This window comes from Lingula anatina, chromosome 1 (genome assembly GCF_051362555.1).
Source record: "Lingula anatina isolate TDL-2025a chromosome 1, LinAna3.0, whole genome shotgun sequence".
NCBI classification, from domain to species: domain Eukaryota; kingdom Metazoa; phylum Brachiopoda; class Lingulata; order Lingulida; family Lingulidae; genus Lingula; species Lingula anatina.
In genome coordinates this window covers 6,299,284-6,313,561 of record NC_141767.1, presented here as the reverse complement: position 1 = coordinate 6,313,561, position 14,278 = coordinate 6,299,284, and the positions used below count along the sequence as shown (strand labels likewise).

The following is a 14,278-nucleotide window of genomic DNA, read 5'->3' as shown; positions in this document are numbered from 1 at the left end:
ACATGGTGATATACTTTGCAACGTTTGATTATCAGTTTTGAATTTGATACAAGAATTTGGTGATCGTTATTCACGCGAGGAGAGCTGAAAATATTGGTGATACAGTTAGTTGTACAGAAAGGACGTCCTGTAAAATGAAGCAATCATATTTGCTTTTGGTCGGCTTGTTCGCTGTGTTGTATTTTCAAGGTGAGTGAATCTATGTTTTCCTTCTAGTTCAGCCTCTGTTTCTCTTGTCATGACTAACGACAAATCGATGACAGCAGTTGCTTCGGTTAAGAATGTTTTTCTTTTTACTTTTGATTAATGCCACGGGGTGGGCGGGAACTATCATTCGTAAATTCGGCTGTAAATTATTCCAGAAATTCTACATGTTTCAATTTGTGAGCCTCCTAAGTGCTCTGCCAACAGTCTTCGACTGTTTGTATTTTGGATTTGTACTCTTTTTTACTGATGAAGGGCGCTGATCATAACTTGACAAGTGACACAGACTTTAACGATAGATTTAGCTCTCTCGAATTTCATATTTACTTTTTATTGCCGATCCTTTGTTTGTTTTGAGTTCATATATAAACAGTGTGCAATACTGGTAAATGTAAACCAAAACACCAAACAACAGCTCAACCGGAATAATACGTGAAAATAAAGCACTTGCGTCGAAAGCTGTTAATTGTTTCCACTTAGGGCGCCGTTGAGAAGGCGGAGTGAAATGTGTTTCTCAGACACAGGGTTTTAATCTACGGAAATTTTACATTTCTGCCCGAGTGAGACTGCCGCAAAAAGTTGCTTTCACTGCTTAATGTGCGTAAACATCAGGAGTAAACACGAGTATTGCAAACTGCAAACAAAAGCATCGCGGGTATTCATACAAACAATTCAGTACCCGCCGCAAACTTATGGGCGACTTACTCTCAAAAGGGCCTCTAAACAAAGTCATATTCGGGGATATAATACTTTCCGTGAAAGCATTGAATTGTTAATAAAATCGCAGCATATCTCGTTCTCTTTCTCCCCACGGTTTCACTGTACAGATTAAGATTTACATGTAATTTAATATTACGTGTTTTATTTCACCGGGGAGACATAAATTCGCCCATATTTGAAACGAGATATTTATCAGATTTCTTGCGCCTGGTCCCTCATTATTGACTGGGAATATTAAGCACAAAGCTCTGTCATGCGAACTATTTGTCATACATTTTTTTTCACAAATGGTATTTATTCACTCTTTGCTGTTTATGAAAACAGGGTAAATATCTAGTATGGATGTTAAGAAATATCGATGGTAGCCATACTGCTGAGTCCCTATCCTGCTGTTATTGATTTGTAGTTAATGGAGCGTGAGTGTCCTGTTCTCTGCTAATGATCTAACAGTAATGGCCCGTAGGAAGCATAATCGGCCTACTCTTATTTGTAATAAAACACAAATAAATTGTTCTTCGTTAGCACGTATCACGGTGTGCGACCAATAAAAACCAGAGAACTGCAAACAACACGCTTGTTAAAAGAATTTCTATATCACGACCGGCTGTCAGAATTTTGACTCACACACTTTTGAAATACTCTGGTTCTAACTTCGTTTTTTTTTTCAAATTCCTCCTTTTCCGCTGCCACGGATTTCCCCCAGTGCCAATATGATTGACTCTCCTGTCAGTCTGTGTTGAAGAATCAGGAAGAGAAAGCTTGGATTCTACATTAAAATTGATTTCCTATATTCCCAGCAATGAAGGGAGCGTCATTCTCTTACGCGGCATTTGATTCTCACAGATATAAATCTAGATAAATTCTCTCTGTAAATTATTTAGATTTTGAACAAAAATATGAATTGAATCGATATGGCCTTGTTCATCTGGTATTGATATAGCCCGGCAAACGGTGTGCCATCCATTTGCAACCATAATATTTATCTTCTGTTACGCTACAGATGGGTCTGTTATTGAATAAGAATTGTACCTTCGTTAACAATTGAAGTACATCATATTCCTCCGGATGTATTCTTCGTGTTATGTGTACTATATTTAATGAATGGCACTAGGTAAATGAAACGTAATGTTAAAGGAGGTAAAGAAATCTCTGCAGAGAAATCGGATCTCACCAGCCTGAACAATGTCATTGTTGTTTTCAATTACTTTATTGAGAGTTTATTAATGGTTCACTACAAACACACGTGTTTCCTACAGAATCTACGTCTCCATACCACTTATTAAGTCCTGGACTTGATTAGTAAAGATTCTTGTTTGCCTTTAATTTATTACAAAAACCCGCTTTTTGGTAAGTGGGGTTTTAGCCGCCTGTATGGTTCATCCATTGGCCAGTCTAGGGGCACAGGGGCCCTTTTCATCACAGTGCTCTGGTTATATGTTCAATATAGCAATAGCTAAAATGCCTAAATACCACGAGGTTTGGCTCTTGTATGATAATAAATGCCTCCTTCTTTTTTACCAGAAATCCTTGACTCACAGGTGGCCAATTCGCCTGTAATTGAAGAGTTGCAAAAAGGTATAAGGCATATGTTATACATGTATATGTGGAGGAGTTATTGGTATCTTGAGATTAGAACATTGAATGCGATATGTCAAGTGATGTATGCCACAATCATGACCATTTGTCCTAACCTTTCTCTCATCTTATAAATAACATGTAGTGGTTTCTGGTAGTAATCAATGGGAAAACATATACATGGTCATTCTACAGTGGGACCGGCCAGGTATTGTCGGAAGATAAACGTTTTACCTTACATCCTGGCTACGAACTGGATAGAATATGCACAACTTACTCATAACTTTTATTGAGCAAAATGGGTGTGAATATATACTTTTATGTATAAAGGTCTAGATTAATTTCTTTTGCCGTAAGTCTTAACCATCTCGTTATGAACAGTTTTCTTTGTTTGTCTGCCCACAAACCCAAACTCGAAAGTCGCTTATAACGAAATGTGCTTGTAAACAAAAAGTTTCTACATTTGATGCCGAAAACTGTAATTGCTCCAGTATTGAGCAACAGTGGCCTGTCCCTATATGGACTGCCATTTAAAGGTACCTAGGAATAGTACAAGTAGTACTGTAAAATGATATTTTAACATGTTCTTAAAAGATTATGTTTACAAACTGTTCTTAGTTGTATCGCACACAGCTTAAGGCATTGCAGGTAAATCCCTTCTCAAATGACCTATGTTTCTTGCAGAAAAGTAGTCCTAGTATAGGTTATGGACCTCAAACGGTTTCCTTGATAATATCTGCCGAAGACAAACATCAAAAGCTGGAGTCACATCGTATAATTTTCAGAAGTGGTTTATTACTTGTGTCTACAAGATAACCCAAACAAGTAGATACCTTTTTGATTTCTCCAAACAAATGGTAAATCATCCCCAATACGTCAGTAGCTCTATCTTTAGATCCCTTCAGGTAAGTGCTCTGCCTTTGTACAGTATGTACAGCATATTACCATTTTCTTCCAATGATATCGGTTGCTATTTCCATGGGAACTTATGTATATAAAATAGCATCTTATCTCGAGAATACTACACCAACCTCTTTTGCAGAATGTGTCTACTTTCTATATACTTATACTCCGGCCACGGAGTTTGTTTTCTAATTGTAGGTAGCAAGTTAGAAAATAACAAATAAAGCATAAATCTAATTTCAAAATCGGACAGTGCATACAATATATGTTGACGATTGACGGTAGGTTTGTTATTATAGAGTGCATTGAAGTCGTAACAGGGCGTTGAGGAAACGAAATGCATTTAATGTCATTTATCACACAAACGATTAATTGATAGCATGATGTGTTCAAAGAGAAACAATGTAACCAATATTCTAAATAGCATTATATTGCTGTAGGAAGTGGAGACCTTGCCTTGAAGAAAAAACAAAGTCGGCGTTCGTGCTAATAATGACCGCGGTTAATGATGCATGGAATGTCATATAATTCCTCCGTTTCCAAATTGGTGTCCAGTTACTGAACAGAATCAGTCTGTTTTGCAGTGATTTTTTAACGTTTTATGCTTAGATGTTTACAGTATACAATATTCTGCCAACATCTTATATACAAAATAATTCGACCTCCATCCCTCATTAGTTAAACAATAAACTTTACTCAGAACTAATCGTAACTGATCCTGATATTTTCAATATTACGCGCGATTGCCTTCAAGCCAATTTGTCGATTTTGTAAAGAACTTGCGCCGTTTTCTTTATTTTCAGTTAATATTTCATACCATCCATTTGTATGGAAATCTTATCTCGACAACAGTTGCTACGATTCACAGCCATCAACCTCAAGAAGAGGAATCGACCACCCAGATTCTATGCTTGGAAATATTCAATATCACCGATTGTCCAAAAAAGAAAAAAATTGCAAGGGTCATTGATCCGCAGATTTTCACATTTCTTTAAAGCAATACTGACAATTTATCACTCCTTCCCATGTTATCTTTTAACTTTTATCAGACAAACCCATCCATTGCTTCAGGTTTATACTCCATAGTGTAGCTAGTCTTTTGTTAAGCAGTCGCTAAATCGAATGTCATTTTACATATTCATCTTGGTTTCTTTTCAGTTTTAATGCACAACCTCATGATCTTCGATCACTTATTTATCAGAACATGTCATCTTAAAAGCCACCAACAAAAACGACATATTTTGTCATTCTTGCTTCTTGTATTCCCGTGAAAGTATTTCTGTGATGCTCTGTCGGACGTGTCACGCACCAGCAGTATCTTCAAAGGTCCTGGATATTCATTGGCAGTTTTCTATATCTCTAGTTCTTTACAACATTTCAGTTGCTTTTTAAATGTGGCAGCTCTCACCAAGATTTTGGATACCTCACATGGTTGCAAAGAGAAAAGTTCCTTCTCATCCACGCTGCCGATCTCGACCAAAACACCCTCCCCCCCCGACCCGTCCGAAAATTTCATAGCGTGTAAACTGAGATAGCTGTTAAATTTAATAATATAAACAAATATACATATATAAACGTTATTTCTATGTTTATTCATCTAGTGCCTTCAAGCCGATTTGCCGATTTTGCATAAGTGAATAATTTCCAGTGACATTTGTTTACAAGTGTTGATTTATTTTGAATCAATCAAGGACTTTAAATAAGTTTGGCAGAAGTGAATCGGGGTTTGATACGGTTTATTTGGACACGACGTGTGTTATGAGCGAGTGTTGATTCAATTAATAAATTTGACAGAGAAATTTTGCTACCAGGCAAATCTGTTGTAACAAGAACGTTCATCAACCATCGATCTGCATACAACTATCTTAACGTCCACTGCGCCCCATGGTGTATCAGTGATAGGTCTGTATAGTCACCAGGGGATATGGTGATCTCGTTTACTCTAGCGATGCTAAATGCAATTAATTTATTACGAATCTGACGTAACTTTCTACACCAATGACCTCTATCATTATGAACATTTGTAAACCATTAAGTCAAATTAAAGAGCCGAGCATTCTGGATATAATAGTATTTCGCCTCAACCCAATCTCGGGTTAACGTGCTGGAACTGTGTTTGCATGGAACATGCCTTTCAACCGGCTCTCATTTGATGCCATTCTAACCCAGTTCTAGTCTTAATTATTTTCTGTTGTATAAAGCACACCTCATGATGAATGAAAAATACTTTAAATTACCTTCAACGATCTCCCGGGCGAGGTAGAATTGATTAGTTTTTGATTCATGACTGAGTATGATCTTATTAACGGAAATGCTGGTTTTATTTGTAACCATAGAAAAAAAACTTTAGAGACAGATGTCCGGGAAGTTGATACACTAATACAACTAATATGTAAAGCCGTCTTTGAAGTCTCTTCTTTTGCTCATGGAATCGCTTTGGACAGTTCAACAAAAAGCTAAGATTTCAAAAACGAAAAAATGATTAGAAAGAAAAAAAATATATATATATAGAATTAATACAGACAGACAGTTGATTGATAAATTGGGGTTTTCAAGCAGAGCAAATAAATTTTTTTGTACTTGTAGAAACTGAGCAGTTTCTTTTTTTTTCCAGAACTGGAAGGCAACCCTGATGCCCGTAGGCTGTACGATGATTTGTTCAAAAAACGAAAGTACAATAAACTCATCCGTCCAGTAGGCAACAACACGGACAAACTGACGGTCAAACTGGGATTGAAGCTAACTCAGCTCATAGATGTGGTACGTGTTGTGAAAATGAAAAAAAAAGAATGATTAATTTTTCTCAAGTGGCAAACATGTAGTTTTACAGTCCGTTTGCTAAAAAATATCCCTTCTCACCTCCTCTTCCATGTTTCCGATAATCTCAATTATAACGAGACAACAGCTCTCTGGTTCAGACTGTGCACGTGATCAAGTGAAAACAGTGAGCCGCCAGCATCACGTATGCTGTGCAAAAATCACATAACTGTGTATACTGGCAGTCGCTTAATCTGTAATTATTTATTCAGGTGAGCATGCAACTGTGTGTTAAGCCAAGTCCGTAGCAGCTCATGATAATCCAGCAACAACATGTTAACTAATGTGGTTTTATAGCAACACATGTATGTGCAGTGCTGCATTCATGATTTCTTAGTTTAATTGATCATTTTAACTATTATCATTGTTGTTTTCAGATTTTTTCTTCATATTGAATTTTTTATGTATTTTGAAATAAGGCAATGGTGTTGGAATTTTGTAATGCAGACAAATCACGAAACATTATCGCTAATCTGAGGGGATAAGTAATGGAACTTCAGAAGCACAGATAATGTTGTTTTCGTCCAAATGCTCCTGATCCATATCTTTTCGATTTAGATTTATATGTAATAAGTTTCTCAAGAAATTGAAGCGCCTCGAATTTCCCGATTAATTGCCCCAAAATTGAATTTTCTAGACCACTGAGGATTGTTTGATAGTTGACCCGTGCTCCATAATTTACAATTACATGTTTGGCTTTGAGAAATCGAGGGGATTGATTTTTTTGCCATAATGAAGTGAAGTGGCTAGGCGCATACCACTGAAAAGCACCTACAAGGCATGTAAGGCGCACAGTGTATGCGTACTAGTACGTTATGAAGTGGTCGTAAATGCCGCCGTATACATTCAATTTGAATATTATATTCAAAGAAAACTATTTTGAATAGTGTTAAAACACACCATAAACAAAACCAGAATGTGATACTAATTAAAACGATATGCCCAAAAACGAAAGATTATCCATCAAAACACTCGGAGGCTTCTATAACTTGTCCCCCTCCTCTAAAGAAAAAAGAAATTATATTTTAAATTAGATTTTTAATTATGGTACTAGATAAACATTGTTGATAAGGTGTAATATTGTGCACAGACTATATCTCCAAACATGATTTAGCTTATGAATGAGACGTATATACATTTTATTTTAGGATGAAAAAAACCAGATAATGACAGTTAACGTTTGGTTGTTGCACGTAAGTATCTGCTTATTCAGTTGAATAATGCAACCAAGTTGTGTCTATATGTTTAGCCTGTGTAAATAAGCTACTGTTTTTGTTATAGGACATTTGAGATACATCTGCGCACTACATAGAGGATAAATAATGGATAAACAGTACACTACTGCTAGTTTAAGACTGTTTGCTGATGTTGAACATTGTATTACTTCCTTTTGCAATTTCGGTTTTGTTTTGGTTCATGTGAATGTTGTAACTGAAATGCTGTGCTTTTATTTGGTAAGACTTAGCTTTGATACTGAATAATTCGTACCGGTTGCCGTTGCCATGTTTGGTCCAACACTAGTGTGTATGTCACCAGAAAAATCCCATCCTTAATTTTCTGTTAAAATTTTATGACGAATAATTAATGTCGGTGACGTGGAAATATGCTGGTCTTCACATAGAGTATATTGCGGGTATATGCAACCTTAGAATTATACGGTATACTCAGGCATCACCAAAATTCATAAAATGGAATTTTTTTATTATTTGAACGGAGGTGTAATAAAAAGCAAATTTTTAAATGCGAAATTGATTCGATGTCCTTGTCTTTATTACTTTCCTATTTTAGAACTTCTCCACCTACATGAGTCATTTTTCAGTCTGTAGTCAAATATATGCCCGCTTAGTATTATGCTCCATCTATTGAGAATAACGTAATCAGGATAGCGCTTTTAACCCAGTTATCATAAAAAGCTATTCTTACTGTGTGTACAGTAGTCTAGATCTACCCCAAACGTATTTGTGTTGGGGGTGGGGAGTATTTTGGCCATATTTTGTGAGAGACTTCAAGTGCATGCAGTAACAATTGCCTTAGAATAGTCTAGAGAACTACCCTGCAACATTTTAATTCAGATTTACCTGCATGGCAACTTATGTCTGTTATATTCAACTTTTTGTGCGCAATGTAGTCTCTGTTGCATGGCAAATATGGTATTCTGATGTCTTTTCTTCGATAATTTGTTAAGAGATTAAGAAACAACCAGAGTTGCAGTACTCTGTGTTCCTTCTTCTACAAATAACCGTAACCTTTTAGTTTCGTACATCAGCGCTGCCATGCGTAAGCAGGCCTGGAAACTGAAATTAGCGACGGTGTGAACCAATTATTTCTTTTCGTTGTGTTGTTTGATTGTTTGACGAGGATTTGTGTCGTCATTGGAATGAAATGTACGCCAGCTAGTTTAGACGAAAAACCTCAGAATACCATACTCGTACGTAATGCATGCGTTTTACTAACATTTCTGCTACCAGGAATGGATAGACAATAATCTAGTATGGGACGAGAGAGACTATGGAGGAATAGACAACCTTTTGGTGCCTTCAAATTATATTTGGCTACCAGATATAGTTCTTTACAACAAGTAAGTAAAAACAGTTCGGTTTGTTTTAGAGGTCCATATTAGATGTTTGCAGTGAGGCCTTTGCTTATATGTTATATAGGCAAAACTGTTCGTACTTGGGGCTGCTCATGGTAAGTTAGCTGTGCTGCTTTTGCTTCTGTGATTGTGTCTGTTGCACAATTTTTTACTCTCAACTAACACACTAGGAGTGAACCGCATTTTCACTAGTTTTACAACGTTATTGATCAGGAATGGAATGATACCAGTCTGCGCTGGAGACCTACCAAATATGGAGGAGTTCAAAAACTATTCGTGCCTGTTGATGATATTTGGAAACCCGACATTGTGCTGTATAATAAGTGAGTTATAATCACTAGAGCTTTTTCATTCGCTTTCACCTTACAATGCACGTTACAGCAAATAAAAACTGATCACAAAAACACAGGCTGTCATATGATGTTTCTGTTTTACATATATTTATTTGAACACCGTAGCAATTTTACATAATCGCCGTAAAGATGTGTGTAATATTTTACTTGTACAGCTGATTAAAATAAAATTCCTATGTCAGTTTTTTCTGAATAATCACCATTTAATTTTCAGTGCGGACGGTAATTACCAGATAACGACAATGACCAAAGCCACGGTGTACAGCCATGGGCGTGTCAAATGGGAGCCACCAGCCATCTATAAAAGTTACTGTCCTATAAACGTCGAGTTCTTCCCATTTGATGAACAAAACTGTCATCTGAAATTCAGTTCTTGGACATATGATGGGTTTCAAGTGGATTTAAAACACCGAGAGCATCCTGACATAAAAGACGATGTTCGGGTCGAAAATGGCATTGACGTATCTGCTTACTCAAGAAGCGTTGAGTGGGATTTGATGGACGTACCGTTTTCTAGAAACACTAAATATTATTCATGTTGCCCTGAACCTTATCCATCTATTACCTACAATATAACAATTCGCAGGAAGACTCTCTTCTATACTGTCAATCTGATCATACCCTGTGTGGCCATATCATTCCTCACAGTGTTAACATTTTATCTGCCATCACACAGTGGAGAGAAAATCACACTTTGTATTTCCATTTTGCTGTCTTTGACTGTGTTCTTCTTGCTGTTGGCAGACTTGATTCCCCCGACGTCTCTGGTGATCCCACTAATCGGGAAGTATCTGCTTTTCACGATGATCCTTGTGTCGTTAAGTATCATAGTGACAGTGATGGTTCTGAACGTCCACTTCCGGTCCCCTGCCACTCACAAAATGTCTCCTTGGGTGAAGAAAGTGTTCCTGTCCATCTTGCCTCGTCTACTTCTGATGAGAAGACCAAAACAAGAGAATGAAAAAGGGGTAAAGGAATGCAATTTTTTTATAAGAACAATTTCCATGTAGTCGAATTCAAAACGCATTTTTTCTGCCAGGTTAACGTAACCTGCCAAGATAACGTTGAAACATGTATTTTTTAAAAAATATTGACAATTCGATATCAATATGTTAATGTAATTAGATGGAACCACCTATTAAACCACACTAAATCTTTACACTATAATTTTACAGTGATCCACGTACTATAGAATGTATTCACTTAACTCTAGGATTCTAGCTAAACTTCATCAATACGCACTTATTTATGTATGTAATGCTTTAGGGTGTACATGTATATGAAATAACGCACTCACCAAACTAAGATACCAAAGGCAATAATCTGTAACTTGTGCGTTTTTCCAATGATGCCATAATGTATTTCTGCACAGGCCTCAGTAAGCACTGCGAATGGCGTAGACGTAAGAAGTCCCTACACCGCAGACGCCTACGATAATCTGCCCAGTAACGCCAATGACCCACTGATAGAAGACTCTGACACGATGTCAGCGAAGTACCCGTGGCCAATACAACGAGCTCTCAAGGGCGTCAAATTCATTGCAGATCACTTGAAGTCAGAAGATCAACAACATAACGTATGTCTTTTAAACACTAGAATTAGTGCACTAAGAGTCGAAATGTGAAAATTAGCAGCGGTCTTGTTGCACAGGAAGTATTTTTTAAATTAATTTAATAGTAAAATTTAGCAGTAGACAAAATGTAGTTCGGAACCAATTTTTTGTTTCAATTTATTTATTTATTTATTTGAAAACACATTTTTCATATCGCTGTAGGTGGAAGAGGACTGGAAATTCGTCGCTATGGTTTTGGATAGATTGTTCCTGTGGATATTTTCTCTCGCCTGCCTGGTTGGAACTCTTGGTATCATATTGCAAGCACCAACTATGTATGATGGCCGACGCCCGCTTAATATAGCATACAACGACGACTACTCATAGACTTTGAACAGAACAACAATTTCGGCTCTTCTGAAGAGTAATTTTAGATAAATTTTCTAATTAGTACTTCTAGAACGTGAAGTTGTATATACTGTACATAAACAAAAAGAAAACAACGTTGTGCGAAACAAAAATGCATAATGCAATATTCCTCCTTTGTTTACATTTGATAATTCGTAGCGGCAGACATATAACGGTTTTGCATGAAAATGTTAGTTGATGAACAATAATTGAAATTTTGGCAATACTGGAACCACGTGTTGAGCTACGATGTGCATTGTCCACATTCTATGGATGGAACAAACTGTTTCAAACCTCATCATGTATGTAATCATAGCACCCGTGTAACGTGACAGAGAGTCCCCCATGACAGAGAGTCCGCTTCCCATTCATTTGTACAGGCGAGCCTCGCCCTAGATTCTAACCCATTATAACTAAACGGAGGGCGGACTCTCTGTTACACAGACCCTCAGTTTCGTCACACCGGCATGTTCCTGAGATGTGTGCCAGTTAAGCAGAAGAAAGCAACAACGATCTTTAGCTGATATCAAAATATTATTTTAATTTTTATTTTGCTTTTCACGTTACATGTTATCACTGTAATAAAATTACATTTATCACCAATGTGAAAAAAACTACAAATACATCAAGTTGTTTTGCATAAACAGAGTGATACGTAAATGCGCATTTCTACGTTTATTACGCACGAAAAGGTTATTCTGTCTGCTTGTTCACTATTATAATACGTTATCATTAGCTCTGGATGAAAGGGGGAGTTTTGAAAAAGCCTCCTATCTAACCATTATAACAGTCGGGAGGATCTGCAGAAAACTTATAGAGATATTAAATGTTCCTCATTATCCGCATTATTGTACCATAAATCGCAGAAAGAAGTCCGCTTAAGGTGTAGAAATTGTCAGTGTAAAATAAAATCCAAATATCAGTTTAAAGTGGGGAATGCGTAGTTAACAGAGAAAAAAGGTTGAAAAAACGCGTTAAGTCCAATCTGGCTCCACTATATGGTTTGATAAATATTTTACATTATCGTTGAACATCAATCAAAGCTACAAATGGTTGCAAATTCAAAAATACAGAAATTGCAAATTCAAGACAAAAACAAAAGTTGCAGCATCTACATGTGATCGGTAATCAACTTTGAATATCTGAAGAATGACCGCTTCTCCCACAATCACGGGACAATCGCCGCTACACGTAAAAAGATGGAGTAGTGTTTAAACACAATAAATTGTAAAACTTCTTGTAAATAAACCAAAACTTAACAGAGTATTTTTTAAAGATTCCAAAGAAGCGCTAACTTTAAATTTTTGTCTTTTTTGTATTTGTCTGCAGATATTCTTATCTGATACAGATAAATACAGATGAAACGGGTAAAATTCTAACTACAAACGAGGCATTTTATTTAATTTAAAAAGCAGTTTATGCTCAAAATGATGGCTAGAATACTATTCTTGTAACACTCTTCTGATACAGTCCCAACAGATTTCGTTCACGTTATCATTTTTAAAACACTGTAGTAACTCTTCAACTCTGCCTTTGCATGCTTGTTTCAACAGCCTCAAACATGTCACTGCTTCCTCCAGAAGACGTGTTTTAACATTTTGTGGAGTCAATGTTTTGTCGACAGACACATCATAAATGAATGTCAACAGTTTCTTGAGAATGTCATCACAATGATACAATATTCTTGGCCATGCTTCAGTTATTGTGACCTGGAGGATGATGAGAATGTTAATCCGGGCAGTCTCTGCTGGACCATCATATGCATCTAAATAGCTGTGGATGACATTTAACAACTGCTTTAAGTGACGGACAATTGTTATTCCCATGGCTTGCAGGTATGCTGGCAAGTGACTTGAAAGAGCTCTTCTTATGACAATCTTGACTTCTACTAGCATATCTCTAAGTATGTGCTGTAAAACACAATCATATTTACCCAGGGCTCTTTCAGCATCCACCTGCTTAGGAGAAACTTCTACAATCTCCAATATTTGGAGCAGAGTTGGATGTAAAGCTTCAATCACTTCAACATCATGAGTATAAAGCTGATGGTATAATGCCTCATATATCACCTCTGCTCTTGAATGCAATCTTAGACTAGTTTTAGTGGTGTTACAAATAATGTGACGCAGACACTGAATCCCAAGTACTTTATTCCTTGGCACATAGTCATCTGTGAACAGTAAAGCTGGTGGGATCACAACATTCAAGTAGTCAGACAAATGAGGGAACTTAATCTGCATAAGAGACCACTGTAAAATGTGCTGAGAAATAGGATTGTTCTTCCAGGAGTTGCGCATCATCTTTGGTTGTAAAAGACCAAGTACCTGCCTCACCACAGTTTGTTGAGACTCTGATGCACCTAGCAACAACTGTGTGGTATTGCTGCATTCATAAATAGCACACAGGTATTCCAGTGTTTTTCCTGCGAGATCTATACTAATATCATTTGTCCATGGTAAAGGCTGAGAGTTGGCTGCACACACAGATACTACTGTATGTCTGCAATGTTTCATTACACTCTTAGTAACATTGTCCTTTCTATGTTCTCTTAATCGCTCAATAATCAGACTACACACATCTAGAACAAATGCTGCACATTCTGGTAGTCCTTCAAAATCTGACGAATCAAATTCGGAAACTTCGTGTTCAAACGATTCGTGACGCAAATATTGTTCACAAATGTAATTTATGAAATCCCAGCAGAGTTGCTTATCACAGTCTAAGTCACCTTCAAATTCACGCAGTAATCGTTTCAGTTTATTAAGAGCTGAGTTAAATTCGTGGATTTTCGAATATTTTAACGTCAAGATCCTGTTCAGATATCTAGCAACTGATACGCTTCCAGTTAATCCAACACAGTCCCCGGCGTCGTCTAAAATGGATAACTCACTAACCAGTGTCTCCAATTGCTTGCTTGTATCAGCCATATTGTAAGTTCTGATTACTTCTAAAATGTATAGCATTAAAATGGTTATACGGCGGTTAATCTTTTGATTCTATGGACTTAAATTGTTGAAGCACGTTTCCTTGCGCATGTGGTCTTGAACGACAGCCATTTTGAACGGTCACATGATATGACTAGTTCTTGACTGATTCCAACAATTAAATTTCGTTTGTGTTTTCATAATTTTAGATTGAATCAAAGGTTTACCG

At 36.8% G+C, this 14,278-nt stretch overlaps 2 protein-coding genes across 5 annotated transcripts; one reads left to right on the top strand and one right to left on the bottom strand.

Moving 5' to 3' along the window:
* The first annotated feature begins 17 nt into the window (after positions 1 to 17).
* On the top strand, positions 18 to 11,746 carry LOC106177589 (acetylcholine receptor subunit alpha-like 1). Of its 2 annotated transcripts, none has more exons than XM_013560418.2 (7): positions 18 to 189; positions 6,017 to 6,162; positions 7,368 to 7,412; positions 9,026 to 9,135; positions 9,380 to 10,133; positions 10,538 to 10,741; positions 10,940 to 11,746. In XM_013560418.2, exons 1-7 carry the CDS (start codon positions 135 to 137, stop codon positions 11,102 to 11,104), a joined length of 1,479 nt encoding a protein of 492 aa, XP_013415872.1. In that variant the 5' UTR covers positions 18 to 134; the 3' UTR covers positions 11,105 to 11,746. The 2 variants fall into 2 exon arrangements, with proteins under 2 accessions (XP_013415872.1, XP_086867130.1); XM_087011004.1 differs by lacking the exon at positions 9,026 to 9,135 and adding an exon at positions 8,688 to 8,797.
* On the bottom strand, positions 11,647 to 14,187 carry LOC106177583 (TELO2-interacting protein 2). Of its 3 annotated transcripts, none has more exons than XM_087010987.1 (2): positions 13,059 to 14,187; positions 12,659 to 12,834 (listed from the first exon to the last, which is right to left on the bottom strand). In XM_087010987.1, the coding sequence occupies exons 1-2, from the start codon at positions 14,086 to 14,088 to the stop codon at positions 12,821 to 12,823; spliced, it is 1,044 nt and encodes a 347-aa protein (XP_086867113.1). In that variant the 5' UTR covers positions 14,089 to 14,187; the 3' UTR covers positions 12,659 to 12,820. The 3 variants fall into 3 exon arrangements, with proteins under 3 accessions (XP_013415863.2, XP_086867113.1, XP_086867120.1); XM_087010994.1 differs by having other exon boundaries at positions 12,756 to 12,898; XM_013560409.2 differs by having other exon boundaries at positions 11,647 to 14,187.
* Positions 14,188 to 14,278: the final 91 nt, after the last annotated feature.

Coding starts and splice junctions, on each gene's coding strand:
- LOC106177589 (XM_013560418.2), top strand. CDS start 135: ATGAAGCAATCATATTTGCTTTTGGTCGGCTTGTTCGCTGTGTTGTAT. Junction 6,163..7,367: donor TAACTCAGCTCATAGATGTG/GTACGTGTTGTG, acceptor ATTTTATTTTAG/GATGAAAAAAACCAGATAAT. Junction 10,742..10,939: donor CAGAAGATCAACAACATAAC/GTATGTCTTTTA, acceptor ATATCGCTGTAG/GTGGAAGAGGACTGGAAATT.
- LOC106177583 (XM_013560409.2), bottom strand. CDS start 14,088: ATGCTATACATTTTAGAAGTAATCAGAACTTACAATATGGCTGATACA.